At 47.3% G+C, this 27,671-nt stretch overlaps 2 protein-coding genes and 1 non-coding gene across 6 annotated transcripts; 1 reads left to right on the forward strand and 2 right to left on the reverse strand.

Moving 5' to 3' along the window:
- Positions 1 to 8: 8 nt before the first annotated feature.
- Ncapd2 (non-SMC condensin I complex, subunit D2) lies at positions 9 to 23,517 on the reverse strand. 3 transcript variants are annotated; one of them, XM_087658259.1, is made up of 33 exons: positions 22,985 to 23,517; positions 22,772 to 22,824; positions 21,642 to 21,787; positions 18,479 to 18,554; positions 18,150 to 18,208; positions 17,496 to 17,677; positions 17,093 to 17,235; positions 15,519 to 15,646; positions 15,322 to 15,445; positions 14,993 to 15,140; positions 12,422 to 12,619; positions 11,398 to 11,532; positions 11,216 to 11,303; positions 10,967 to 11,141; positions 9,579 to 9,694; positions 9,089 to 9,313; positions 8,344 to 8,518; positions 8,023 to 8,107; positions 6,546 to 6,679; positions 6,100 to 6,232; positions 5,921 to 6,005; positions 5,679 to 5,843; positions 5,320 to 5,492; positions 4,044 to 4,155; positions 3,846 to 3,969; positions 3,609 to 3,764; positions 3,075 to 3,252; positions 2,890 to 2,984; positions 2,134 to 2,214; positions 1,841 to 2,024; positions 780 to 915; positions 525 to 680; positions 9 to 314 (listed from the first exon to the last, which is right to left on the reverse strand). In XM_087658259.1, the coding sequence occupies exons 3-33, from the start codon at positions 21,766 to 21,768 to the stop codon at positions 229 to 231; spliced, it is 4,182 nt and encodes a 1,393-aa protein (XP_087514385.1). In that variant the 5' UTR covers positions 21,769 to 21,787; positions 22,772 to 22,824; positions 22,985 to 23,517; the 3' UTR covers positions 9 to 228.
- Positions 17,755 to 18,082, reverse strand: Scarna10 (small Cajal body-specific RNA 10). Its single transcript, XR_015687409.1, has one exon. It is a non-coding gene; the product is annotated as a small nucleolar RNA U85 (small nucleolar RNA).
- On the forward strand, positions 22,962 to 26,616 carry Mrpl51 (mitochondrial ribosomal protein L51). 2 transcript variants are annotated; one of them, XR_015685496.1, is made up of 4 exons: positions 23,626 to 23,848; positions 23,937 to 24,047; positions 24,543 to 25,853; positions 26,193 to 26,616. XR_015685496.1 is itself a non-coding variant. In NM_001106621.1 (3 exon segments), coding segments are annotated over 3 exon segments (387 nt in total). In that variant the 5' UTR covers positions 22,962 to 23,769; the 3' UTR covers positions 24,740 to 25,912.
- The last annotated feature ends 1,055 nt before the right edge of the window (positions 26,617 to 27,671 follow it).

Genomic DNA, 27,671 nt, shown 5'->3' on the forward strand with positions numbered 1-27,671 from the left:
CAGAATGCTTAAAAGTATATAAAAACATTTATTCACTAGAAAACATGGTGATTGGATCTTGGAAAGTAGCAGTCAGGGGCTCTAAGAGAAAGGCCTTGCTCGAAAAGACCATTTACATGTTAAAAACAAGGAGGCAACAAGTATTTTCCAAGGGGGGGGGGCGTTGAATTCTCGATCATTCAGTAAGATACCCTGCACAGCAGGGATGGGAATAGGCAAAGGCAGCTCCTAGGACCTGTGTCTTTGCGCAGATGCTCTGCGGATGGGGGTGGTTTTCTTGGGTGTCTCTTCTTCGGTCATCTCCGCTGAAAGTTCTATTCAAAGAATTATAGGAACAAACGCTGAGTCATAAAGATGGGGCAAAACGGATCTGGACACACACCACAAACACACACACAGAGTGAAAGTCAGCCCAGCAGCTGCACAGTGGGGAAGACACTGCCAGGGAGAATGAATCCACAGCCAGGCAAGCCCGGCTGGAGACCCCACACAAGCAGCTGTCCTGTTGGGAGGGTGTATCTTACCATCTTCACTGGACTCGTCACTTGAGAAGACAACTTTGGCTTTCCTCTGGGACTTGCGTTGCTGAGTTTGTGGACGACGGGGTTTGGTACGTCGAGGCTTAGGTGTGACAAAGTCATTGTCTGAGTCTACAGAAGTCAGAGGCTGTTGCCTTGAGACTGGAATATGCAGAGGGACATGATTTCAAAACCAAAAACAAACCACAAAGGAAAAAAAAGAAAAGAGGGGACTGCCTGTGGGGCCCAGCGTGGGCTTGCCTCTCACACCGGCGGAGGGTTTCTTGGCAGACAGGGCCCGCTGGCTGCCTCCTTGGCCAGTTTCAAGCTCCTCTATTCCATCCATGCCTCTGGTGTGACAGGCACGAAGCTTCTGCTCAAATTCATCTATTACAGCCTGGAGAAAAAGGTAAAGACGGGGTCGGAAGCATTATCTCCCTATTTAAAAAGCAGCCATGAAAGATACAGCAAGTTAAAGAAACAAACTCTGAAACTGTGATTCCAACTGACTGATACCACCACAGGGTGGGGAGTGAGGTGACCTCACAGTCCTGAAAATGCCCAGTATGACACTAGTGGCAAGAATGTGCCACTGGATTCAGTGAGTGGACTTTGGATGCTGATCTGTCAATCTCATTCCTTCATCCCAGTCAATGTAGATTGTAGGATCACGTACCGAGGATAAGGTGATGGGGTAGAGGCCATGAGGGTGTGGGACAGGCAGATGGGAACTCAGTGTTACTTTAAACATGAGACCACTCTAAAGAAGCAGTCTAGTGCCGAACATGGGGGTACACCTTTACTACCAGCACACTGGAGACAGAGGCAGGGGAATCTCTGTTAGTTTGAGGCCAGCTGGGTCTACATAGCAAGACCCTATCGCAAGTAGAAAATGGCCTTTACTGAGGCTGGGGGGGGGGGGGGCGGCATAGTGGTTAAGACCTGTGTTTAGTTCTCAGCACCCACAACTGTCTGTGGCTCCAACTCCAGGGCACTGGGCTCCTTCACAGACATAAACATAGGCAAAATACCAGTGCACACTAAAAAATAAATAAAAGAGGAAACGAATGGCCTTTAAAAAAGGTCTGGCCTGGGGTTGGGGATTTAGCTCAGTGGTAGAGCACTTGCCTAGCAAGCGCAAGGCCCTGGGTTCGGTCCCCAGCTCAGAAAAAAAAAAAAAAAAGGTCTGGCCTTAAGTCACTTCGGTTGCACGGCTGTAGTGAGGCTAGCAAGTCCAGACAGGGATCTCTGAGCACTTAGGGAGAGCGGATTCCGTTTCCTACACCGGAACCCAACAGGGCCAGTGATCCGGGTCCACTCACCTTGCCCTCAGGCTTGGCCCCACGACGCAGTTTGCCCACAATTGACAAGAAAGCACTGAAGACAGACTCATCTATCAGCTTATCGCCAAAGCAGTCAAAGTTGTCCAGCATTTTGTGGAGGCCTCGCTCTGTGAGGGGCAGCTGGGACACACAGTAGGCCAGATCCCGGTACTGACGCTCAGTTCTGCACAAGGGAGGGAGGGACTTTGTGAAACACACACATCCTCCCCCTACAGTCTGTTTGGTCCCAGAGGTGCCACCAGAGACTTTTCTATCCCCAAATGGCAGCATACCGGGCTGTGCGGAACCGCTGACACAGTTTCTCTACCAAGCTCTCAGTCTGCTTGTCCTTGGTGATGTAGGAGAGGAGCTGCCTGTGAGGAGAGAGTGTATGACTGGCCAGGACACCCCTTGTCTCAGCTCCTGCACAGAATCCACCACCTCAACCCCAGGCTGGCCTTTTCTGTCCTGCTTTAGAAGAGAGCTCTTTACCATGGCCTTGCCGGCCCTCTAGTCTCCTTTCCTTTCTTGAGAATGCAAAGAACGCTGCCATCTAGTGACTGCTCCTAAGTGCTCACCTCACACTCACCCCACAGGCAGCCCTCACTCTATTCAAGAGCCTCAGAACTATGCAGAAGTCCTGTCAATCTCATAAGGTTAGACAGGCAAACGGGGGTCACGTTACTTGTGGAAAAAGTACAGCTAAAATGGACATCTGGAGCTCAAGGCAGTGGCAAGAGTACTTGCCTAGCACAAACCAGACCATGAGTTCATTCGTATTCATTCACCGTATTCCATCCATCCATCCATCCATTATCCATCCATCATCCATCCATCCATCAATCATCCATCCGTCCGTCCGTCCGTCCGTCCATCCATCCATCCATCCATCCATCCATCATCCATCCATCTGAGCTGGGATTACAGGTGTTTGGTTCCTAAGTCTCTGTGAGAGAGGTGCACATGTGCGCACATGCACATACACGGACACGGACACACACACACACACACACACACACGCACGCACCCCTCTAGGTCTAAAGTCTTACTTCATGATGGTGTGGAAGGGCTCCTCCCCCACTCCACCCTCTGGGTCTGACAGGCGACTGATGATATCAGGGAGGAGATTATAGATTGCATTGCCCTGTAGGACAAAGAGAGAAAGTGAGGGAGTGGTGGGCAGAAGTGTGGCCTGTGCGTGTCGTCTGCAGAAAGCTCCAGGTGCACCTCTCACCTTGTGGGAGAGCTCATTGAAGAAATTCTTGGCCAAGGCAGCAATCTGAGGCACAGGGTCAATGAGCAGCACGGCCATCTCGCTCACCTGTCCCTTCACTTTCACCATGTCCTTCAGGATCAGGTGCGTCATCACCAGCCCCGCTGTCCTCCGCACCTGCTGAGCTGGATCTCGGAGGCTAGGAACAGAGCTCGAGTCAGAGATGGCGAGCTCTGTTCAGCTCTGGTCTGTACCTTACAGACACTAGGAAGGCCCAATACAAGGACCTATTGTCCCACTGTGTGCTGTTTTAGAAGAGGGTCAAGGCTGTTTTGAATTGGAGGCTGGAAGTCAGAGTCGGTGCAAGACTTGCAGGCGAGATTCTAGAGGGAAGCTTCAGCCTCCAGCGTCCATCTAGTGCCTGCTTGTACAGGGTGAATCCTGCGCACATAGTGAAGCCAGTGCCACAGGCCAGGGGAAGACAGGGCCTCACTGCACTAGTGGACTCCAGAGGAGAGAACTCAGTGGGTTTCGGGTGGTCCAGGGATCTCTTACCGGGCATATAGATGGGGAGTCCAGGGATCCACCAGGTTAGGGAAGCGGATAGCCAGATCCCCAGTGGCAACCATGAGGTTAGACCGCACAGTGGGCAGTGAAGACTTCTCAAGCATGGTGAACAGAAGACGGAGCTGGGAGTCGCAGAAAGGGGCACTGAGGGCAAAGTGAGGACCGTCAGGAAAGCAAGAAGGCGCGACACCTCATCTTCCTTGAGACGAAGCGGCCTGGGCCTACCTGATCATGCAGAACTTGCCAAGGGCCAGAGAAGCAGCTGCAGAGAGCTCTGGGTTGCTGTATGCGCCAGGGTTGTTGCAGACTTTAAGCAGCAGTGGAACAAAGGCAGCGAGTACCTGAGTGCCTGATGGAAGAGCGTGTCCAGGTTGGGGACAGACTGTGTCACCTGGGGGAGGGGCATACAGTGGGCTTTCTTACCATCCAACAGTTCCTTCTCACAGATGCTCCGGACGAGCTCCGCCTCCGTGTCATCAGCAGTGGCCCCCACCAGCCCCAGTTCTTCCTCCATTGTTGTTTCAGAGCTTGTGGTCTGCAGAGAGAGAAAAGCCAGGGATCTTGGGTGACCGTTTTTCTTCTTAGAGACAGACTCTTACAGTCTCTCCTAAGACTTTTATGTAGGGGTTAGGTGCTTAGCTCAGCGGTAGAGCGCTTGCCTAGCAAGCATAAGGCCCTGGGTTCGGTCCCCAGCTCGGGGGGGTTGGGGGTGGGGGGGACGGGACTTTTATGTAGATCGGGCTAGCCACAAACTCAGAGCTCTGCCTGCCTCTGTCTCTTAAGAGCTGGGGTTAAAGGTGTGTACCACTTCACCCTGCTTTAAGACAAACTTTAAACATTTTCTTTGTTTTATGAGTGTTTCACCCGGCATGTATGTAAATCATACCACATGTGTGCACTGCACATGGAGGCCAGAAGAGGACACTGGATTTCCCAGGAGCTGGAGTTACAGATGATTAGGAGCCACCAAGTGTGCTCTGGGATCTGAACTCAGGTCCTCTTCAAGTGCTCTAAACCTCTGAGCCATCTCTCTACCCATAAGACATCATTTTTTTATCCTAGCATAACACTTATTTTACATTAACAGATCTGAAGATGAAGTTTATAAAACCGTCCACAGATGACAAGTATGTCCATAAAGAGAGAGTTCTTGAGTGGAGAGAGGGATGATTAGGTCCCTTTTATAAGTTTTTAAGATGCCAAGCCAGGTCTCTACACCTCTTCCACTGAAGGCAAATTGACTGTGGCCAATTTGCAATGGTAAACAAATAAATCCTGTCCAGCCTGACAGTGGGTCAAGGTCACAGAAGTCAGGCTTTACCCAACTGCTGTGAGCCTCTGGCTTATCTGTCTGCAAGATAAATACACTTCCAACAGAGAGGACACAGGATCCCACCAGGTGACAGGCCAGCAACACAGGCTGGTAAGAGGGATGTATTCTGTGTGTGTGTTCAAGCAAGCAGTGTCTCCTCAGCTGGGGCTCCTACCTTACACTAAGTCACACCAGTCAGTCTATGTACCTAACGCCCCTTGCTGGAAGAGCATGGGTAGACTGTGCCACCTTTGTTGACACTAACCTTCCCCAGTGGAATAAAGAGGCAGATTCTTCATTTACTAGTACAGAAACAGAGATTCCTAGAAAGACATGTCCGGAGCTGAGGTCATGGAAACCAGAAAAGTGCCCCTAGCCATCATTCACCTTCTCCTTGGGGACCTTGGTCCTGTGCTCCTGCTCCTCTCGAAGAACTCGCCGCCGACCCAGCTCTCCGCTCACAGCCTGTTCCAAATGGACCAGCTGCTGTAGGGCCACATCCCCAGCCAGGGAGAGCAGGTTCATCAGCAGGAACGTGGGGAGCTTAGGGGCTGTTTCCTCTAAAATAGAGAGATGGGAAAGAGCCAAGTCCCATTCAACTACCAGACCACTGCTTACTCATGGGCCACTCAACCCATCATCAACCTCAACAAAAGGGGATGGTGTGGGCTGAACTTCCCGACCCTTCAGGAAAACACAACAGAGGCTGGCTGCCCACCCCATCCTTGAGGCCTCTGCCCACTTACTGGAGTCCCCCTCAGTGGTATTCTTCTCAAGTTTCTCCAAGGCTTGCTTTGCACAGCCTTGCAGCATCTGGGAACAGATCACGTCAGGCCCCTCTGCCAATTGGTAAGTCAGGGTCACTGCCACCTCTTTGAATGGGATCCAGAAGGGATCTGGGTGTGCAAAGCCTAGAGAGAAAGGAGAAGTTGATCTCTCTGGAGAAAGGAATCAAACAGACCTACTTTAGGCCCTCTGGATAGCTTACCCTTTGTGACCATCTCCTGAAGTCGTTCAAACAACTTGTGCTCCTGAGGCAGCCGGAAGGGAGGGTGACGTTCACCCAGGGAAGGCTGAGAAGAAGAGAACAGAATGCCAGAGTGAGAAAGGCCAACAGGAAGCTCTCCACTCCCCTCAGCTGAGTCACAGCCACCCCACATCACCTACCTTCCTCCTGTCCGAGATGTTGGCAATGGCGAGGCACACCTGCTGGGCCAGCCTGTAGTCCTGTGGAAACTTCTCATCCAGCCCTACCTTCACCAGGGTGTCTAAGTTGCTTCCTACAATTTCTGGTTTTCCTCTAGGGAAAGGAAAGCAGAGTTAAAGGCAGCCCTGGGCAGGGTTCTGTGGCAGACAACACCAATGCAGGAAGGCATCAGCACCCGCTGTGGGATGTCTACAGCTCTGAAGCACTCCAGAAAGATCTGACCCAGAGCCAGGTTCCTGGATCCCTCGAGCTTTAACTATAGAAGACAGGCGGGCAGGTACCCTCTTCACCCAGGAAGCCGACCCCATGACAGCTCAACTAGGCTGACTGCATTACTGAGGAAAAGGGACCTTTCAGACTTTCCTTGCCTTCCCCACTCTGCTTGCTTTCTGGATCCAAGCCTCACCGTGCCATCATGCCAAGAAGCATGACAGAGGAACAGCGCTCCAGAGGAGAGCACGGGACCTTCTCCGTTGCCCGTTCCCACAGCAGCTGGATCACTGCTGGCTTTATCTCATCCTTCTGCACAAACTCACAAAGCTGAGGAGAGAAGAACAGTAAGTCTGCTTCAGAATAAAAGTCCCCTGGTCTACCTGTCTCAGGACAACTCTGAGAACCTGGATGGAACTAGCACTTGGGGGTAGAAGAGGAAGAGGCTCAAATGTAAACAGAGTGCGAGGAGTATTTCTTGCTCCATTCTCTATTTCCTGCTTCATGGCTTTCTTCAAAGCTGCACTTCCTAAGATCACACATTCTGAGTTCTATGAGGTGCACAGTTCTGACTGCATGCTGAATATTTCTTACTGTGAGCACAAGTCCATGTATCTGTGACAGGGCCACTGTCCCTTTTGCCTTTTCATTTTCCCAGCAATGCTGACGGCCTGTCAGTCACATGTCGCCTACCCACAGCTGCTTCTGCAGGCCCTGTCTGCCCTCTCACCACTGTATGCCCAGCAGGCTTGTGTGTGACAGGCGGGTCATCTCAGCACATGTCTCCAGCCCTTCCCTGACTACTGTGGGAGTCCTGAGCAGCAGCCAGCCTGGGAAATACCAAGCCGCTTGCCACCGCCAGGTCCTCTTTCCCCAGAAAGGAACAAAAGTAGCAATCAGTAGTCAGGTCTGGCCGTCACTGCCACTTCATTCAAACCCCGGGGACCCCCTAACTTGAAGGCATTCAGTGGCCTCCACAATTGAGTTGCAGCCCATGCTCTCAACTGGATCATTGTCTAATAATGACCTTGAGTCAGAACACAGAGAACACTGCCTTACTTCCTATCAGAATTCTGTCTCTGTCTCTCTGACCGACCTTCCATACCATGCTGACTTGTACCACCATGTTGAGGTAAGCCCCTGACCTCTACCCTTGAGCAGAGGCTGAACATCTTTTCTAGCACTAGCTTATATGGTGTATGTGCGGCAAATCTAGCTGCAGCCAGTCACCCTCCCTCTCCCTGAGCCTCCCTCACAGATTCCCACCCTAGCTACACAAAGAACTGTTCCTGAGTTGTTGCCCAGTGGTGTTAAGGACAGTGCTAGGCACACATTAAGCATCACTGTTATCCTGCTCACCTCTGTCACCAATTCTGGAGGTGGATACTTATGCTACATTTTACTAAATATGTTTTGTGGTTTTTTGTTTTTTTTTTTTACTATAACCAAACACACCTGAGTCTGAACACTGAGGACTATGAGTTTGAGGCAAGCCTGGGCTACACAGTCAGACAACTGCCTCAAACCAACAGGAAACAAACTAGGAAATAAAAATAAAGTTGGGAATGGGAAAGCAATTAATTAAACTTCTTTGTGGGGCTGAGCAGATCTCTGCGCACAGGAACAGCCACTAATTGTAAGTGTGGGATGAGAGAAGGAACAAGGGGACTTACAATTTCTTCAAGACACTGAATGGTCCCGACGGAGGCATCTACTAACAGCAACGAGAGGTTCTGAATCAAGGCCTGCGCTGTGGCTCTGCAGGAACAGCAGAGATCAGTGGTCACTACGACTGGGAATCAGAACTTGGCAAACAGGCTGTTAGATTAAATAAGTGCTCGGAGCAGACCCCAGCAGAAGTCCACCCTGAGCCTGGTATAGACCCATCCATGAGTTCAGAACAACCCTAGAATATCTTCCTCATTCAGAAGACTAGGAAATCCCGTGAGAAGCTGACCTCAGAAAAGTTAACGAAGACAAGGAACCCCAGATACCTGGCTGAGTCCCCTTTCGGGCTGAGGTACAGTTGGCGGTATGCATTAAGGACAGCTTCCCGGACACCAAGCTCCTTAGACCAGATGAGAGGCAGCATGCGGCGTACCCCAAACAGGGCCTGGGGTACCCCAAATTGGAATACCATCACAAAGAACTCAATCACCTCCTGCACCACTGAGAACAGACACAAATATCACCCATCTACTTGGCAAATGTCACAATACTCATAGATAGAACCCTTGGTAACACAGTAACATGGCTGTAGAGGTCATTGTCATTGTCCCTGAGAATGACTGCTAGAACGCCTTCTCGTGACACTGTTAAACAAAGTAAACTATAAATGTCAACAGTGATAAACAACCTCTGCCTTTTAATGATGCAGGCATCAGGGACTGGATGATGGAGCAGGGTTTAAGAACTGTTCTTCCAGAAGACCCAGGTTTGATTCCTAGTACCCACATGGTGGCTCACAACAATTTCTAATTCCAGCTGCAAAGAATCTCTGACCCCCTCTTCTGCTCACCACAGGCACCAACCCTGCATGTAGTACACATTCACGCACATAAAAATGAGTGAGGTCGGGTTGGGGATTTAGCTCAGTGGTAGAGCGCTTGCCTAGCAATCCCAAGGCCCTGGGTTCGGTCCCCAGCTCCGAAAAAAAGAAAAAAAAAAAAAATGAGTGAGGTCTTATCCCAATAACAAAGGTGAGCGGGCAGGGCTGTTTCTGAAGAGCACCCGGCCTACCTGTAGTTGTGTTCTCATACATCATCTTGCTGATGACGCCAATGGCTTCTGTGATCTTCTGGGAGAAGCTGTAGGCATCCTGCAGGTACTGCACCAGCATCTCCTGCTTCAGCAGCTCATCGTCCCTCTGGGACCCCTCAGGCTCAGGCACACTAGGAGAGTCTTTACTGCCAGTTAGCCCTGGATCTGTGTGCCTAGGAGATTCGTGTGTGGAAGCTTCAGGGCCTAGGAATTGGAGAGTACGGGAAAGTTTTGCTCAAGTGTACCTGGGAGTCTAGTGGCTATCAACACCCTTCGGAGATTTCTTTCAACGATGTGAAGGTATGAGATTACAATGTGTTTTAAAACACTGTGGTTCATTTCTCAATTCCCGCAGACCTCTCTAGTTTGCAAAGGCGCCCTATGACTGAGCTGCTCCCCTTCCAGAGCAAATGTCAACTCCCCCAGCCTCCTTCAGTCCAAGGCTGGGCTTGCTGACTGAAAGGATTACCTTTGAAGATGACACCCAAGAGATTCAGGAAGTCCTTCTCCTCTGGCTCTGTGTGACTGAAGGGTTCAGACTCCTGGAAGCGACTGGTAGCTTCTCGAGTGAGAAGAATGGCCTGTCTAAAAGAACAGCAGCCTGTCACCAATTTAGCACTAGACCCATGTCCCTGAAACCCTTGTACGGGACCCTACCTAATGACTCCATCCAGCCCCTACATGCAGTACCCTATAGAAAAGGGATGTCTCATGCTTAAAAAGCTCAGCAGTTCCTAGTAGGCAGTCAAACCCCAAACCCCAAGCCTTTACTGTGGTCCTCAAAGGATTTGAACAAGCTTTTAAAATTACAAACCCAGAGCTAGCCAGAGAGCTCAGTAGGAAAGGGTGCCTACCATAGGACTTAATGGCTTAGAGAGCTCAATGCCTAGCCCCCACATGGAGGGAACTGTTCCCAAAACTGTTCTCCGACCTTTACATATGCTGTACCATAAACATCCCACCCTTAAGTAAACACAAAACTACATGTAAAACCAAACCAAACCAAACCAAAACCCTACTCCAACATCTGTGTGAAATCCTGCTATGTGTGGAAGCATCAGACCTTCAATAATTTGTTACTTTGACGGCTTAGCCACACAATGAGGCTCTTTTCTGTTCTTCAAACGGCCATGGCCTCATTATGTATCCCAGGCTTCCCTTCAACTCCCAATCCTCCCTCTTCAGACTCCCTAGTCCTGGGACTGTAGACAAGTGCTGCTGCCCCAGAGTGACATCCAGTAGCCATAAAACAAGTCACAGGGCATGGCTGGGTGGTGTGCAGGGCAGAGCAGAGGCTTAGCAAGCTCCTCGGTTTCATGTCTAGCAAGAAAAACAGAAAGATGGCAGGTGGCACAGCAACTGGTCTATGCTGTGCTGGAAATTGAAGCCAGGCCTTCATATCTGAGGCTAGCCCTCTAGCAACCGAGCAATCGACATCCCTTGTCATCTTTTGGAGCCAAGGTCTTGCTACAAAGGCCTGGGTGTGAGGAAAACTTGCTGTTTAGACCTTGCTGGCCTTAAACTTGCAGCATCATCCGGCTTCTGCCTCCTGAGCACTGGGTTACAGGTCTATACCATCATACTAGGTCCGTTTAGTTGTATGAAGCACTAGGGACCAAATGCAGGGCCTTGGAATTACAGGCCTGTGCCATAGACTAAACTCCCGAGTAGTTTCTAAAACATTTCAAAGAGTAGAACACCAGCTGTGGAATATGCATTTGGTCAGACATTACTACAGTAAAAATATCACTTCCGGCAGGAGCGTACTTAAGTCAAGTCATTTTTAAGGACTCCTAAGTCTCTCAAGGTTAACTCTAAATCCACACAATCTGCAGAGCACCCCGTTCTTTCACGTACTTGTAACTAGCTCTGGCAAGCAGTTGGTGGATGCGTCCTTTCACTTCCTCCGCAGTCTCTCCATCGGCAATCTGCTGCTCTGTCTCTTCTTGGGGAAGCTTCAGAAGCTGCTGCACAGTAGACTTCAGTTCTGGCAACATGGCCTCCCATTCTTCCTCTGAGTCTAGTGCTGCAGCTGAACGGGAGGGAGTCTTATTCTGTGACCACAGTGAGAGAACAAGGCAGACTCCCCAGGCAGGGACCACTCACACGCAGCTGCAGTCCGCCTCTGGGCTCTCATTTCTTGTAACTTCTGAATCTCCTTCTGCAGTGGCCCAGCAAGGTCGGTATCACTAAGCTGTTGAGGGAGAATGCATATCGTGTCACTAAGTGACAGAACTCCATCCCTGTTTCCCTTTCACCCCTCTTCTGCACACACCATGGCTCCTTACCTTGCAGGAAAAGGGATTGTTGGCTAGAAAGCTGGCCAGCAGCTGAATCGCATTTTTACACACCAGCACCGACTTGTCTGCCAGACGTCCCACTGCTAAGGCCACCACTGCCTGGAAACGGGTCAGGGGGAGCGCCTAGACAGCAGAAAGGAAATCAGTTCCAATCTAGCAGTATTAACTGCAGCCTATGGGGCACAGCCAGGGAGGACAGCTTTCACGTAGCTCAACACAAAACCCTAGCCCTACTTAGAGAGGCTGGACTCACTGTTAGTCTAAGCTCAGCCACGCTCTCACTCAAAGCTTCTCTGTGGGATTATAATATGTGAGCAGCACCACACTGTAGTCCCTAACTGGAGTGGACACCTCTGTCCTTGCAGAGGGAAGACTTTTATTACTGGTCCTAAGAATCTCAAGTCTAGCCTCTTCTTTGGGGCAGTTACTACATTCTGCATCTATTTTTAAAGCAATAACAACAAAACGTTTTTAGGGGCTGGAGAGATGCCTAAAGGTTAAGGATACTGGCTGCTCTTCCAGAGGGCCTGGGATCAATTCCTAGCAGCCACACAATGGCTAGCAACCATCTGTAACTTCAAACCTAGGGAGTAAGATACCTTCTTCTGGCCGCCACATGGACACAAGCTGGCAAAGCACCCATACCCATACAATAAAAATAAAGGGAAAAATTTTTTTGAGGCAAGGGCTCATATAGCCCAGCCTGTCTTCAAAGTTTCTATGTGACTGAGGATGACTTTAAACTATTAAGCCTCCTGCCTCTGCTGGTATCCAGCAGGCACTGTCTATATCAGGCTTGCCTAAGTGCTCAGCCAGATTCTCTCTTCACCTTGGCAAGTATGTAGAGGACTCTTAAGAGTTTTTCTTCTTTTTCTTTCTTTCTTTCTTTTTTTTTTCCCCTGGAGCTGGGGACCGAACCCAGGGCCTTGCGCTTGCTAAGCAAGCACTCTACCACTGAGCTAAATCCCCAACCCCAACTCTTAAGAGTTTTAGCACAGAGAACACTGTTCACCTTTTGTTGGACAATTCGGGTAAAGAGTTGTAAAACACGGCTTCGAACAAAGGAGTTCACATCATGCCCATGAGCTTGCAAGATGTCCAAGAACTGATCTCTGGTTTCTCGGGCCGATTCTTCTAATTGGTCACCATTTAGAACCTGGAGTATCATCTCGGCCATAGCTGCTAACACAGCATTGCGCATCATATAATTCTGAGGGAGGGAGGGAGGAAGGGGGAGAGAGGGACATTAGAGCACATCTCTCCACTTCCATAAATGCATTTATTCCCTAAACTCTTCTGCTCTTAGTCAAGGAGTCAAGGTTAGGATGGCTTATGCTAAGCTGTGACTTTTCTGGTCAACTGCCTAGGTCTTCGTCTCCAAGATCAAAGAAGACCTAGCATCTTTGTTTGGTCAGATGTCAGAAGAAAATAACTAAAGGGTGGGGATTCCTAGTCTGAAATGCTTGGAACACAGTATTTTGAATTCTGTACACCAGTATATACATATTATCTTAGGGATGGAAACTAAATCTAAATGCAAAATTTATCTGTTTCAAATATTTCACACACACAGCCTAGGGGTAATCATGGATAATTAATAAGCTTATTTTATGTGTATTTGTGTTCAGCTTGTGGATATATCTGTGTACTACATGTGTGCCTTGTACTCAGTGAACACAGTGTCAGTGTGAACTGTGGACTTTGGATACTGATCTGTCGACCATTCAGAAGAGGACAGCAGATGATCTAGAATTGGGTGCTGGGTTAGCTCCCCTGAAAGAACAAGTGAGTTTAACCACAGAGCCATCTCATCAGTCCCTCAGACAATATCCTAGTAATTACACATATAAAATACAGTTTCACAGTATAGAACTTTACACCCACGATCTCTACTTGGGAGTATTTCAAGATGGCTCAGCAGGTGGAGTGCTCACCAAGCCTGGTGATCTGAGTTTGATTCCCAGGACCAGTGAAGGGAGAGAGCTAGTTTCCACATATCTGTACGTATCATATACACATACATACAAAGTAAATGAATATATAATTGTTTTGCTTCTTTTTTTTTTTTTTTTGGTTCTTTTTTTCGGAGCTGGGGACCGAACCCAGGGCCTTGTGCTTCCTAGGTAAGCGCTCTACCACTGAGCTAAATCCCCAGCCCCTGTTTTGCTTCTGAGACACTGTCTGTCTACAGGATGAAGAGCAGGCTAGCCTTAAACTCAGATCCACCTGCCTCTGCATTCTGGGTGCTAGGATTAAGATGAGTGCCACCATGCCTAGCAAATAACATAATTAAAAACCAAAATCAGGTCTATTTATCACTGTGCATTTGAGAAACATCTCTTCTTATTCTTTATATGAACCACAAAATGTTTGAGCCTTATGAATAAGCACGTGCTTTCTTTCTTCCTCCTGAGACACAGAGCAGAAATCGGCCTCGGTGCCAAGAAGTCCATTATGTAATCCGGTAGACAGTAGGGCAGGGGATCTCTCCCCCTGCCTCGGCCAAGAGCCAGAGAACAGTTGTACACAACAAGTTAAAGAAAATTAGACCAATGAGTAGATTATCATTTGACATTTCCCTAGGAGCCCCTGGAGAGGCTAGGTAAGCATCCAGGAAAGAGCAGTGAGAAGAACAGCACAGATTGGTTGAGAAAGGAGGCTAGCCAGACGGGAACAAAAGGCCAAGGAGTGGATGGAGTGGGAACCAAAGCTAAGTCATTCCCATCAGACAGACTGTGGGGTGGCTGCCTTGTCCACCAGAACTGCTGCACAAAACCAAAAATACCAATCATAACAGGGCTCCTAAGCTTCCCATAGGAATGCCTCAGTGATCAATCTAGACAACCTTGTCTTCTTTATGTAAAACTCTACTTTGGGGACTATCTTGCTTTATCGCCTCAGCTGGGATCCTCCTTCCTCTCAGCCCCTCTGGGTCTCAGATCCCAGTGTACACTTCCACCCTCAAAAAACCTAAAATTGAGGTATGGGTTCGCATTAAAAAAAAAAAGAAAAGGAAAGGAAAGAAAAGAAAAGAAAAAAGAAAAACAGAAGGCTATAGTTCGAGCTTGAGAAGTAGAGTTAGAAATTGAAGTCCAGCCTTGGCTCCACAGTAAGTTCGAGGCAAGCCTAGGTTATTCAAGACACTGCAAAGGGAGAAGGGAAGGGAGAGAGAGATAGATGATGGATGTGAACCTTCATTAGGCAGGGTAGCATAGCTACAATTCTGGAACTTGGGAGCCAGCAAAGGCTACATAGAAAGCTCCTCTTCTTTCTTATTCTTTTCTGTATACATGTTTGATACATGTTTGTGTGGGAGCATGTTTGCACTTTGGGGCACTTATGGAATTCAAAGGACAACCCTGAGTGTCAGTGTGCCCTTTTCCTCTGCCCAGACTTATAGACACTCAGGACACATAAACTTATTAAAAGTTTAAAGGAAACAAATTTTTCAAGTTTTGGAGCATGTGCTTATTATTAACATGTATAAATCCCTAGGTTGATTCCCAGAACTGCATTAAAATGAAGAGAGAAAGTGATTGCACCACTAAAGCCCCAGACAAATCTGAGATGCCAGGCAGATTACCTCTCCATCCAGATGATCTAGCAACATGCACATGCTGGACATCAGGGCAGCTGGGATTCGCTCTGCCAGCTCAGTGAGGAAAGCAGCAAAGCCCTTTGCCCCTGCTGTGTCTCGACTCATCTCCTGTGGACACTTCTGTCCAATCTCTCTATAAGGGGAGAAAACACGAATATAGCAAGAAAGCTCAATTACTGAGTTCCCAAAAAGAGAAGCTGACACAAGTTTCTGGGCTGAAGGAACCCAACATCACATGGAGAAAGGACCTCTAACCTTTCTTTATTCCCCCCACACTCATCCCCCCAAGGAACACAGATGCTCCGAGGAATCACCTTACGATCTCTCCCACTATGCTCTTCATTCCGTAATCCGTTGCCCACAGAGTCACAGCTGCCACCAGGACAGAGGGCAGGTGCTCAAAGTGCTGTAGCATCTGGATGATCTTCACGGTCGCACCTGAGAAGCCAAACGTTAAACACTCAGGGAGAACCACAGGCAGGGCACGGGAGGGAGGTGGAAGGCAACTTACTGAGCATATGGTTGTAGCGGACCAAGGCCACCCCAAGCAGGTGTGCTATGGCCTCCTTGGTGGAGCGGTTCTTCTGGTGGCTAATGGTGGGATTCTCCAACAGGCGGTAGCAACAGCCAGTAACCAAACTAAACAAAAAAGGATCGATGTGAAGGAACGAGCTGTCTGGAGCCAGACACCAGGCAGCTGCCATTCCTCACTTGTCCCTACTAGGTCCATATCAAGGTTTCTAGTGCTCCGCTCTTTCAGTCTAACTCCCTTCTATACCAAAGATTCTTTTCTTCAGGATTTAGTAAATTGCAGCCAGTTACCATGCCAACAAGAAACCAGAATATAAGATCAAGATGGTAAGGCAAGGTTAGTAAAGACTTCTCATTGTTAAAAATGGTCCGTTCAGTCTTTACAGACTTTTTCTTTTTTTAAAGATTTATTTATTTATTATATATAAGTACACTGTCTCTGTCTTCAGACGCACCAGAAGAGGGCATCAGATCTCATTACTGATGTTGTGAGTCACCATGTGGTTGTTGGGATTTGAACTCAGGGACTCTGGAAGAGCAGTCAGTGCTCTTAACCGCTGAGCCATCTCTCCAGGCCCTTTACAGACTTTTAAATTACGTCTGCTGTAGCTAACTGGCCATTTACTTTTGCATTGCTGTGTGTGTGTTCCTATCAGTGCATGTGGAAGCTAGAGGTCAAGCTTGGGTTTCATTTCTCAGAAGCTGTTTGCCTTATTTTTTGAGACAGGGCCTCTCACTGAGACCCGGGGATGACTGCCATGAATCCCAGCGATCTGCCTGTCTCTACCTCCTCAACACTGTGCCATGTTTGGTCTTGACGTGAATGTGGAGGATTAAACTTAACCTCATGATTGCACAGTAAGCGCTTCACTGACAGCTACCTCCCCAACCATTCTTTATTTGGAGACCAAGCCTCACAACTACACAGCCTTGGATGGCCCAGAGGTCTCCATGTTGATCAGGCTAGCCTCAAACATCTACACAGCCTTGGATGGCCCAGAGGTCTCCATGTTGATCAGGCTAGCCTCAAACAACTACACAGCCTTGGATGGCCCAGAGGTCTCCATGTTGATCAGGCTAGCCTCAAACTCTTAAGGATTGGCTCTCCTCTGCTTCCCAAGTGCTAGGATTAAAGCTGTGCTCTACGCACAAGCTTCACCCTAGGGATTCTTAGTAAACACATTTCCATGAATATATGGGTATTAACAATGAACATTTCATTGTGGTGACACATGTATTTAATGTCAGTACTTGGGGAGGCAAAGGCAAGGGAACTTCTGCGAGTTCAAACACAGTTTGGTCTACATAGACTTCCAGGTCAAACAGGGCTTCACGGTGAGACAAAGGGGAGAGGGGACAAGTGAGAGAAATACACATTCCATTCACTATGTATGTATGTATGTATGTATGTATGTATGTATGTATGTATGTAATACACACTTCTTTGTATTACTACAAATAGAATTAAGGGATGAAGTATTTAAAAGGCATACCTAGCATCAGAATCTCATTGTGCATGGCTCAAGATCATCTGCAGCCATCCTAACTACCCACCTGACAAATTCCTCTTCAATTACCGAGTGGCTCCACAAGTGACGAATGTCCAGCTGGAGCAGCTGTGTTAAAAGCTCAAGGACTGGTTGCCTCTCTTCCTCCCAGACAAAGCCAAGAGCTGTTTTGGCCCGGGCTTTCTTACCCTAAAGTGAGGACAGGGATCAGTCAAAGAGAGTACCGGTCATCTCGTCTCTGTGCCCACACTCTCCAGTATCAAGGCAAGGTCAGGCAGTACCAAAGAGGATTATAAGTTTTAGAATGCACAAGAACTACTTGTCAGGAGAGGAGATCTGGTCCTTGAGAGCTCCCTCCTAAACCCCAAGCAAGAACAATAAACATGCTGGTTTCTTCCCCATCAATTTCTTTACCCCTCATATAAACTGGGCCAGGAATTTCCAATTACCTTCCCACCAATGTCCAGGTCAATGAGGCCTGTCTGGCTGGTCATATTCTCAAAGGACTCCAAGAGGCGTATCAGGGCATAGCAGTTCATTTTGAGGGCATTTAGGTGGGCGCTTCTATCTGATCCACTCAAAGCTGCGTCATCCAGGATGGATGACAGTTCCTGGGAGTGGCAGGATACCACTGTGAGGGGCAGAATCTGGGAGTTGGTCTCATTGGCTTTCTTCACATACCCCAACTGTCAAACACTTAGCCCTTGTAGCCATCAGATTACCAAAGATCTGTGTGTCATCTCTCAGTGGCCATGACGCAGCTAAGTCCTTTGAGACTCCCAACCCTGGCATCTCGAATATAACCTATTCCTACTTTCATTCCAGTTACCACAATTCCTCCCTGGCAGCTAGAGAATCACCCCAACTGGATGGAGTGAGGTGGTTCAAAAAGTAGGAAAATTTTTGTTGGTCCGCCCTTACAGTGAACGCACATTACTTTGTATCGACCACCAAGATTACAGACCAAAATAGGTCAGAGGTCCCTGGACTTAGCCAAACCAACTGAATCACAACAGCCTTGATATCATCACATGGCTGAGAAAATGTAGGAACTGCTAAACATAACCAACACCTTCCAGCCCCTGCCCCCAGACCCCAGACACCTTTCATCAGGAATTCCAGGGTGTCTTCCTTGAGGCCAGGTTCTATACTTCGAAAGTGACTATGAGGGAAAGAAAGTGTGGGAGTGAGACAGGAGCCTGCAGAGCCCATTCTCAAAGATCAGCTCTAAGAAATCTAACGTGTGAAAATACTCCGGAAACTGTCAAATAAATACGGCTATGGCGGCGAGCTGGATAAACGCTCACTATGGAGGTCAGCACCCAGAACCAATTATCAGTGAATCTATAATTTGGAATTTCAAAACTCACATGCAAAAATCAGAGAAACAGCCACCAGTTCTCGTAAAGCACCAGCCGTGGATTTCACTTACTGTATAATGCTGTAGATTGTATCGAAGTGGTCCAGTATGGCCAGGGGCCCCTGAGCTCGGAAGGCAGACTGAAATGCTGGAAAAGGAAGGATGCTGTTTAATTCAGAGGAAAGATAGGACTTCTTGGTAAATCCTATTTTTGTCCAGAAGACACTTAGTCAACATGTTTCCTAACTCTTTGCTTTTCATTATTGTGGCTTTTTTTTTTTTTTTAAAGTTCTGGTTATTTCTAGAACATCCCTCAATTTATATTTGCTTACTGTTTTCTCCTGATTGTACACCACTTATACAGTTTTACCAAGAGGACCACAGAAGTGAAGCTTCCATCCTTCTCATCCATTATATCAAAAGGCGCATGAGTGTGATGTGGGTCAGAGCTACAGCCTCAGTAACTCAGGAGGCCAGCTAAGAGTTGCTACCACAGAGAGACAAACAAAATCAAAACCACAAATCAAGCGAAGAGACAACACCTTAGCACTGACACTAACTGAGCACTCGGCATTTCTCCACTGCAATACTTTTTCTTTACACAACCGCTTCCTACACTTCAGTCAACAAAGGACTGCACACATGACAAGGTCAGAGACACAGCAGCCATCTACTCTAGGACGCTTACACAATAATAAAATCACCGGATGACGCAGGACTTAGAAGGTGTCCTGTTAAATGACCTGTGAAAATAGCTTGTGGAAAAGTAAGTTTGAAATTATGCTACTCTCTTGCTTCAGTCACATTGTTGATAAGGCAAGCACCTGTAGACACAGATATTGCTGTGGTATTTCCAAGATTGTTGTTTTCGGTTCCCATTACAGTTTCTACACCCATTAATATGAAACCTGCATTAGAATGGGTTGAGGGCTGGGTGGGCGTGGTGCTGTGTTCCTTTAATCCCAGCATCAAGGAGGCAGAGGCCGGGTCATGCAGTGAGACCACCTCAAAAAAAGGAGGGGAAGGGAGGGGAGCTGAGGCGATCATATACAAGACCCTAAATGTCCCTTAGGGTTGCTCTGCCCTACCTCAAAAGACAGGTGTCTCTTTCCCTTTTAATTATTTATTAAATTGTTTACTTGTATTAGAACAGGCTCCTGCAAACCTTCTTTTACTGTGTGTTTGGGGCTGATGCTACTGTCTTCTTGCTCAAGTCGCCCATACTTGGTCATAGGGCACTCTTCCACCTGGCCTTGTGCTCTCCAAGTGCTTCCCCTCTGGTCCCTTCCTTTTAGTTCTTTCTTACTTTCGAAGTTTTTATAACTCATTGTATAAAGTAGGCTCTGTTACATTTTCTTTGGATGGGAAGGGTTAGGACAAGCCTTAACTATGTCTATCAGGCAGGCCTTGAACCCACAGAGGTCTGTCTGCCTCTTGCTTTCCAAGCTGGCACTAAAGGCATGTACCACCACACCTGGCTCGTTACATTTTCATACACAAATACCATCACTTTAGTCACATTCACATTTCTCTCATAAAAATATAGAATGTTTCATGGGGGGGTGGTACACACCTTTAATCCCAGTACTCAGGAGGCAGAGGCAGGTGGACCTCTGTGAGTTCGAGGCCTGGTCTACAGAGTGAGTTCCTAGACAGCCAGAGATACATGAAGGAACCCTGTCTCAAAACAAACAAACAAACAAACAAACAAACAAACAAACACCCCAAAAACCTCTAAACCAACTATCCAAACAATCAAAACACAAACCGGGGTTGGGGATTTTGCTCAGTGGTAGAGCGCTTGCAAGGCCCTGGGTTCGGTCCCCAGCTCCAAAAAAAGAAAAGGAAAAAAAAAAACAAACCCACAAACCAACAAAAAATATGGAATGTTTCAAGGGTTGTGCTTCTTCCAGTCACATCTCATTTCAACCTAGGTACATGTGTCCCAGAAATGAGCATCACTTCCTCACACCACATGACGGCCCAGGGTTACCTTCTATTTTCATGGCCCAGCTCTGGAATCAATGGTTCTTGGTACATTCGGGCTCATTTTATGGGAGAAGGGATTGTAAAAATCTAAGAGCTATGTACTAGACAGATTCACTGTTGCTCCCAGATACTAAAAGAGGCTGAGGCAGGAGGATTGAAAACTAAAATGCCTCAGTTTGTGCACACTAGGTAAGCATGGCACCAGCTGAGCTACATCCAGTGCTTCTCTTGCGCTTGACTCAATCCCATGTTATTTTATTCACCGTAGCCCTCGAAGGGGTAGGCTGTAACATACGCGCCTAACATTAAGCATGTGGTAAGCTGTGCCGTCTTCAAAGCAGGTACACACATACTCTATCCTGATGTTTCCATAACAACTCTATAAGGATGTTTCCATAACAACGGTCACCTAGCAACAGGCCTCTCACAACATCTCTCCACAGCACACACTTAAGTGACAAGCAACTATGTTTTGTGTGCTGTTGCAGCTTACGTTTCTGCTTTACTGCACATCTTGGAAACATAATCTAGATTCTAAAGTTTTCTCTAAGAAAAGGCAAGTCAAACTCTATCACTGCCCACAGTGCTTCTAAACTTCATGCGTTTATTTTATGTGTACTGGTGTTTTGTTCTGTATTGTGCGCGCACACACATGTATTATCTGACTGTCTGTTTCTCTATCTTTCTATGCACCTCATGCACATGTTATAGACAGTAGTGAGCTGCCTTGTGAGTGCTGGGACTCCAACCTGGGTCCTCTGCACTGGTTAAGTGCCCTTAACCCCTAAGCCACCTCTCCAACCCCTAGCCCACAATTACCAGGACTTTACATTGACACATGGTAAGAGGTAAAAATACAAAACCTTTCTGTCAAAAAGTAACTAGGTTAACCAAGACTGTTTCTTGAATAATTCAGGGAAGATGGCCCAGTACGTTTTATGTCATGATTTCCATGTAGTGCTACAAAACAAACAAACAAAACCCCAACAACAACAAAAAGCAGGCACTAAGAAAGCTATTTCTGGCTCCGATGCAGTGTCCCAGTGCTATAGAACAGAAAGGATAACATCATTACATGGGGTTGTCTTTTTTTTTTTTTTCCTTTTTTTTTTTTTCTTCCGGAGCTGAGGACCGAACCCAGGGCCTTGTGCTTGCTAGGCAAGCGCTCTACCACTGAGCTAAATCCCCAACCCCAGGGGTTGTCTTTTGAAGGTCAATGATAACCATGGTAACCATGGCATCTTACCTCTAAGCTGGGTTGGAAGATGCTTGATGGGTAGTACCTCCTGAACAACATACTGATTCACACCTCTACTTTTCAGCAGCTCCTCTGGAGATAAGGGCAGGTGGAACTCAAAGTTGTGGGGAGACATCTTTCTCCCACTGGTTTACCTAGAAACCAAACAGCAAAAAAGTCATCATGGTGTAAATCTAAGAGCGGATTATCTTTTTATTATGTGACAAAAACATTTCTATTGAGTCTACCCCAGGCTCAGGTTGAGTTATTTTTCCAACTTTCAATATATAAATGTTTTTCAAATATTTTTCAGTCTTATAACGAGCTATATGAGTCATCTTGTAAAATATAAGATCAGAGCCACACAAAGTAGCACGTGCTTATATTTATAGTTCAAGTACATGGGGATTAGTAGGATGGAGTTCAAGGCCAGTCTCTGCTACATGGTCTGGGCTGCAAGAGACCTTGTCATAAAACACCCTCCCCCGTAAACCCTCCCCACAGCTATAAAAGCAACTCTAGATGAGAATCTAATTCTTATTATTCTGACACTAAGTCATTGAGTTCTCATCTGTAAAATGGTGTTACTCTAGGGAATCAAATGAATCAAGGGTTAAAAACTAGTAAAGAGCACATTTGGAAGGCTGAGGCAGGAGGACAGCTGACTTTGAGGCCAGCCAGGGCTGTAGTGGGGCTGCCAGGACTACATCTCAACAACAACACTACCACCACCAAAAAACATTAATGAACTATTAAGTGACAATCCGTGCAGACAGCCTTATTACTTCCATTTTAAAATGAAAAGATCCTTAGAAAATGTTCCACTCAGGATTAGGGTTCCAGCCTGCAGAATGGAAGAACATTAACTTCTACTATGCCGGATTGCGTAACTTCCTAAACTCAGTCTCACGGGGTGCATAACGAAACAACCAAATCTACAGACTGGGTAGTAAGGTTACGCTATTTTGCGCGTGTCACACATCCCGATTCTGATCTGTCAGACTCACAGCCGCACTGGATCCCAAGGGCATCCCTACCAGTCGTCGCTCCCGACCGCACTCTGGCAAAGGCTGAGTCACCTCCTGGACCTGATTTTCTCAACCTTTCCCTCCCCGCTTCCTAGCACTGCCACACCTCACCTGAACACCTCCGACACCCCTCACCCGCCGCTTCTTCAACTGGAGATCCCCCGCTGAAAAGGAAGGAAGAAAACACTAGAGAACAATACGCGCCAAACAGCGAGAAGGTTTTCAAGCTGGCGGAGAAACCAGCCAATCCTCAGCAGGCTGAGGCAGAGGCCCGCCTCAGAGTCAGGCGTCGCGCCCGCAGAGTCCGCAACTCCGAGTTCAAACCTCAACGGCTGCCGGGAGGCCAATCGCGATGGAGGCTGGAGGAGTCGACCAATCACAGCACCGGAGGCGGGGCAAACAGGCGAGGGTGTGGCCCCGGGTCTGTATGCCTTCTCCGGCATCTCTGCGGTAGTCGGCTAAGCATGGTGACCTGAGGGTTGGGGATTTAGCTCAGTAGTAGAGCGCTTGCCTAGGAAGCGCAAGGCCCTGGGTTCAGTCCCCAGCTCCGGAAAAAAAAAAAAAAGAATGGTGACCTGTTATTTCTCTGCAGGCCGGGAGGCAGTGCCATGCTTCCAAAGCCAGTCCATTTTAGCCATGTGACGCCCAGCCCTGTACACTCCGGGAATATAGTGCCTCAGCAAAATTGCTGAGAGGAGCAAGGGGACCTTGCCGTAGCACCAGGCTCCCGTCCTCCACTTTCCTCACAGTCGAGGACGCCCAAGGAAATAGGAGGAGGCTTATTATAACGGAATTTCATTTTGGGGGCATCCTTTTCTGCGACAAGAAACATACCACAGCAGCCCAGTACTTCCAGTAGATAAACCGGAAGCATTTGACTGGACGCGCCAGACAGGCCGGAACTTAAGGGGCGGGGCCTGTGGGAGTGCGGGCCAAGGCCGCTCAGCTCCCTAAGCTACCTGGGTAAGACCCAAGATGGCGTCTCTCACTGTCACTGCTGTGTGAATCCCGCCTGGGACTGTAACCTGTGTCTTGTCTTTGAAATTCACACCTGCTCCCCATTTTTCCGCCTGGTTTGCTGTCCCTACTGAGGTGGACAGCCTAGAGTAATGGCAGGGAGTGTCCCTTGGGCGGCAAGTCGGAGACTATGGGGCTCGATGCTCTCGGCATGCAGAAGCTTCTCTCTGGGTACGTGGCTAATGTGTGTAGGTAGGACGGCTCGCTAACTGCCTGTTAATAGGCAGTGCCGATCCATTCTTCTCCTTTCCATCCCTAGGCGTTCCACTATTGGCCCGCGTAAGGCTTACTCTTCCACCTCCCAGAGTGATTGATCGCTGGAATGAGAAGAGAGCTCTGTTTGGTGTATACGACAACATTGGAATCCTGGGTAAGACTTGATTCCTAGTTTCAGAAGGATTAGTATGCTGTCCTGGCTAACTATTTTGATTTGTGTAGAGAATAGTAATGTGCCCAGGGCAAGCTTGGTGGCACAAACTCGTTACTCAGGAAACAAGACGATGGCAGGCAAGACCAGTCAGTCTGAGTTACAGAGAATAGTGAATAGTCTGGTAGTCTTACTTACACAGTAGTGCACTGTTCTGAGTGCCAAAGCTAGTAAATAGTAGTGTCAGTATTTGAACACAGACATTCTGGCTGCAAAGTCTTTATTTTTTTAATAAGATTTTTATGCAAAGTCCTTTTTTTTAATAAGATTAAAAAAATCTGGGAATTGAACTCTTTGAAGAGCAAGTATTATAAAGACAGTATTATGCTAGTGTGCCTTATCTGTAAGTAGTTCTGCTTAGGGAGCTGAAACTGGGTTGAAGGCCTAGGTGGTCTAGGCTGCCTTCTCTTGAAACTAGTATATTCTGTCACATTACAGGGGATTTCGAAAAGCATCCAAAAGAACTGATCAAGGGCCCAGTATGGCTTCGAGGCTGGAGAGGAAATGAATTGCAGCGTTGTATCCGAAAGAAGAAAATGGTGGGAAACAGAATGTTCACTGAGGACCTGCACAACCTTAACAAACGGATCAGCTATCTCTACAAACACTTTAACCGACATGGAAAGTACAGATAGGACAGAACTGGAGAGACACATTTATCACCCCGAGAAGGGGAACAGGACTTAGCCCAGTAGGGAAAGAGCTTTTCGTGCTCTCTGTAATAAAGCGGGGCCTCTTTGGAACCTGACATGCATAGTGCTACATTTACTCACTCATGCATGCACACTGAAGTCTGTCTCACCCCTAGTTACATGGTTTTCTGTTAAGGTGACTTCTTTTTTTTTTTTTTTTTTTTTTTTTGGAGCTGGGGACTGAACCACGGAGCTAAATCCCCAACCCCTAAGGTGACTTCTTTACAGCCCACGTATCCTTTTGACCTTTCTAACAGTTAGAATTGTTTATTGCTGGCACTTTCAGACACTGGCTGTTCATGTATGTTTTTAAAGATTTTTTTTCCTTTTCTTTTTTTTTTTTTTTTTTTTTTTTTGGTAATCTTGGAGATGAAACCCAGGGGCTTGCTCATTCAAAGGAAGTGCTCTGCCACTACCTTCCTCAGCCCCTGGAAATGTAGCTGTTGTTTCCAAAGACCCTGCCACACCAAATTGAAGTGGGAAAGTGAAATTACACTTTGTACTGCCGTCCTCTGAATAAGTTAGGGAACTTCTCTGGGTAGAACAGCATTTCTCATTCTCTCGAGTAGAGCAGCATTGTGGGGGATGACCTTGAGCCACGCCCAGTTTTATGAAGTGTTAAAGGTCACACCCGGGATTGCCTATGTGCTAGGCAATCAAAGCACCTGAGCACCTTCTCATTTAAAAAAAATTGAGGGAGTTGGGAGGGGCTCGGTCCCGCTAAATAATTCTGGCCTGGAGCTTAAGCTAAAACAGGCTGGTTTGTGCCTCTGTCTCCTGAGTGCTGAGATATTTTTAATAGAAATATCAAATGTCCTGTGAGAGTACACATGGGGTATAAAGCTGAATTTGGGGTATACACCAGAATTTCCTCTGAAGGTACAAAAACTGATCAGAAGAGAAGTGAGTCTTGGTCATCATGTGTGGTTTTATTTTTAATTTGCTTTCTAGATACAAGGTCTCATATAACTCAGACTGGCCTGGAACTTATTACGTAGCTGGGGCTAAATTTGTATTCAGGACCTCCTGTCTGCACCTCCTAATGCTGGGATTTCAGGTGTGTGCCACCATGCTTGCTTTTTTTGTTTTAAGAAAAAAATGTCGTTTAATAAAGATTTTAAAACAGGCTGAAGCACCAGGGCTATGAGAGAGGTGCTCAGATGAAGTAAAACACTTGAAGGCATGAGTGTGGGCTTCTCTAAGAGACATGTGGCCTAGTGCTGGGGTCTTGAATATACCCAGTGCTTACTGTATAGTGAACCATACCTGGATTCACTCTCTGGCCTCTGCCTGCATTTTGTTTTTGTTAGTATATATTAATTACAAAAGATATTAATTATAAAAGTAATAGGTTTCACTGTGACATTTTTCTTTTTCTTTTCTTTTCTTTTTTTAGACAGGGTTTTCTCTCTGAAGCCCTGGCATTCCCGGAACTTAGTATGTAGACCAGCCTTGAACTCACAGAGATCTGCCTTACTGCTGGATCTAAGGCTTACACCACAAGTTTTTAAATTTATGTTTAAATAAAAATTAAATGGGAAGTCTGAAGATTACAGAAAGGTAGTCGGGGAAATTTTTCTTGCATCTTTTGTTTTGCTTTGGTTTTTGGAAACAGTCTTGGGACTGGAGCGATGACTCAGCAGATAAGAGCCATCTTCCAGGGCTGTTCTTCCAGAGGACCCAGGTTAATTCCCAGGTCACACGTGGTGACTTATGGCTGGCGAGCTCTAGTTTCTGGGCTCTCCACGGAAATCAGGCGTGCACATGAACACATAGTTGCATGTAAAACATGAGATAATAAAAAATGATTTAAAAAACTATATAGTCTCTCTCTCTCTGCAGTTCAGGCTCAAGCTGGGAGCCATCCTCCTGCCTCTGCCTCCAGAGTGACAAGATTATATGCATGAGTCTTTGTGTCCAGCTTCAAGTTTCTGTTTAATCATATTTAGAGGCCATGTCCAAGTTTATATAATTCCTATCTCTTTTTAAAAATAGTTTTGGGGCTGGGGATTTAGCTCAGTGGTAGAGCGCTTACCTAGGAAGCGCAAGGCCCTGGGTTCGGTCCCCAGCTCCGAAAAAAAGAACCAAAAAAAAAAAAATAGTTTTATAGAGACCCACAGCCAAAAAAAGTGGAGCTTGGGGATTCTTTTGGAAGAGGGGAGGAGGGATTATAGGAGCCAGAGGGGTCACGGACACCATAAGAAAACCCACAGAGGGGTTGGGGATTTGGCTCAGTGGCAGAGCGCTTGCCTAGGAAGCGCAAGGCCCTGGGTTCGGTCCCCAGCTCCGGAAAAAAAAAAAGAACCAAAAAAAAAAAAAGAAAGAAAAAGAAAACCCACAGAATCGACTAACCTGAGCCCAGAGGGGCTCAGAGGCTGAACCTCCAACCGGGGAGCCTGCATAGGACTGACCTAGGCCCTCCCCACATTAAGGTTGTGTAGCTTAGTCTTGTGGGAATCCTAACAGTGGGAGCAGGAGCTGCCTCTGCTTCTGCTGCCTGCCTTTAGGACCCTGTACCCCAACTGGGCTGCCTTGCTTAGCCTTAACAGAGGAGGTGCCTAGTCTAACTGCACTTGATATGCCATGGCTGGTTGATTTCCTCTGAGGCCTGACCTTTTCTGAGGAGAAGAGAAGAGAGGAGTGGGGCACAGGGTGTGGAGAGGAAAAGTGGCAGGGAGAGAGTTAAGGGAGGGGAAGCTGTGGTCGGGATGTAAGATAAATTTTAAAGACGTTAAAAGAAAAGTATTGCAAACACATGAAAATAATTGCTTGTAGACTCAAGTGAGCCCTGCAGGTAGAAGAATTACGGTGATTATCCTGTTTGTTTTAAATCTTTTAAGTTCTGTGTCAGTGATCTTTTATTACACAATAGTCC

Source organism: Rattus norvegicus, chromosome 4, assembly GCF_021556685.1.
Source record: "Rattus norvegicus strain SHRSP/BbbUtx chromosome 4, alternate assembly SHRSP_T2T, whole genome shotgun sequence".
NCBI classification, from domain to species: domain Eukaryota; kingdom Metazoa; phylum Chordata; class Mammalia; order Rodentia; family Muridae; genus Rattus; species Rattus norvegicus.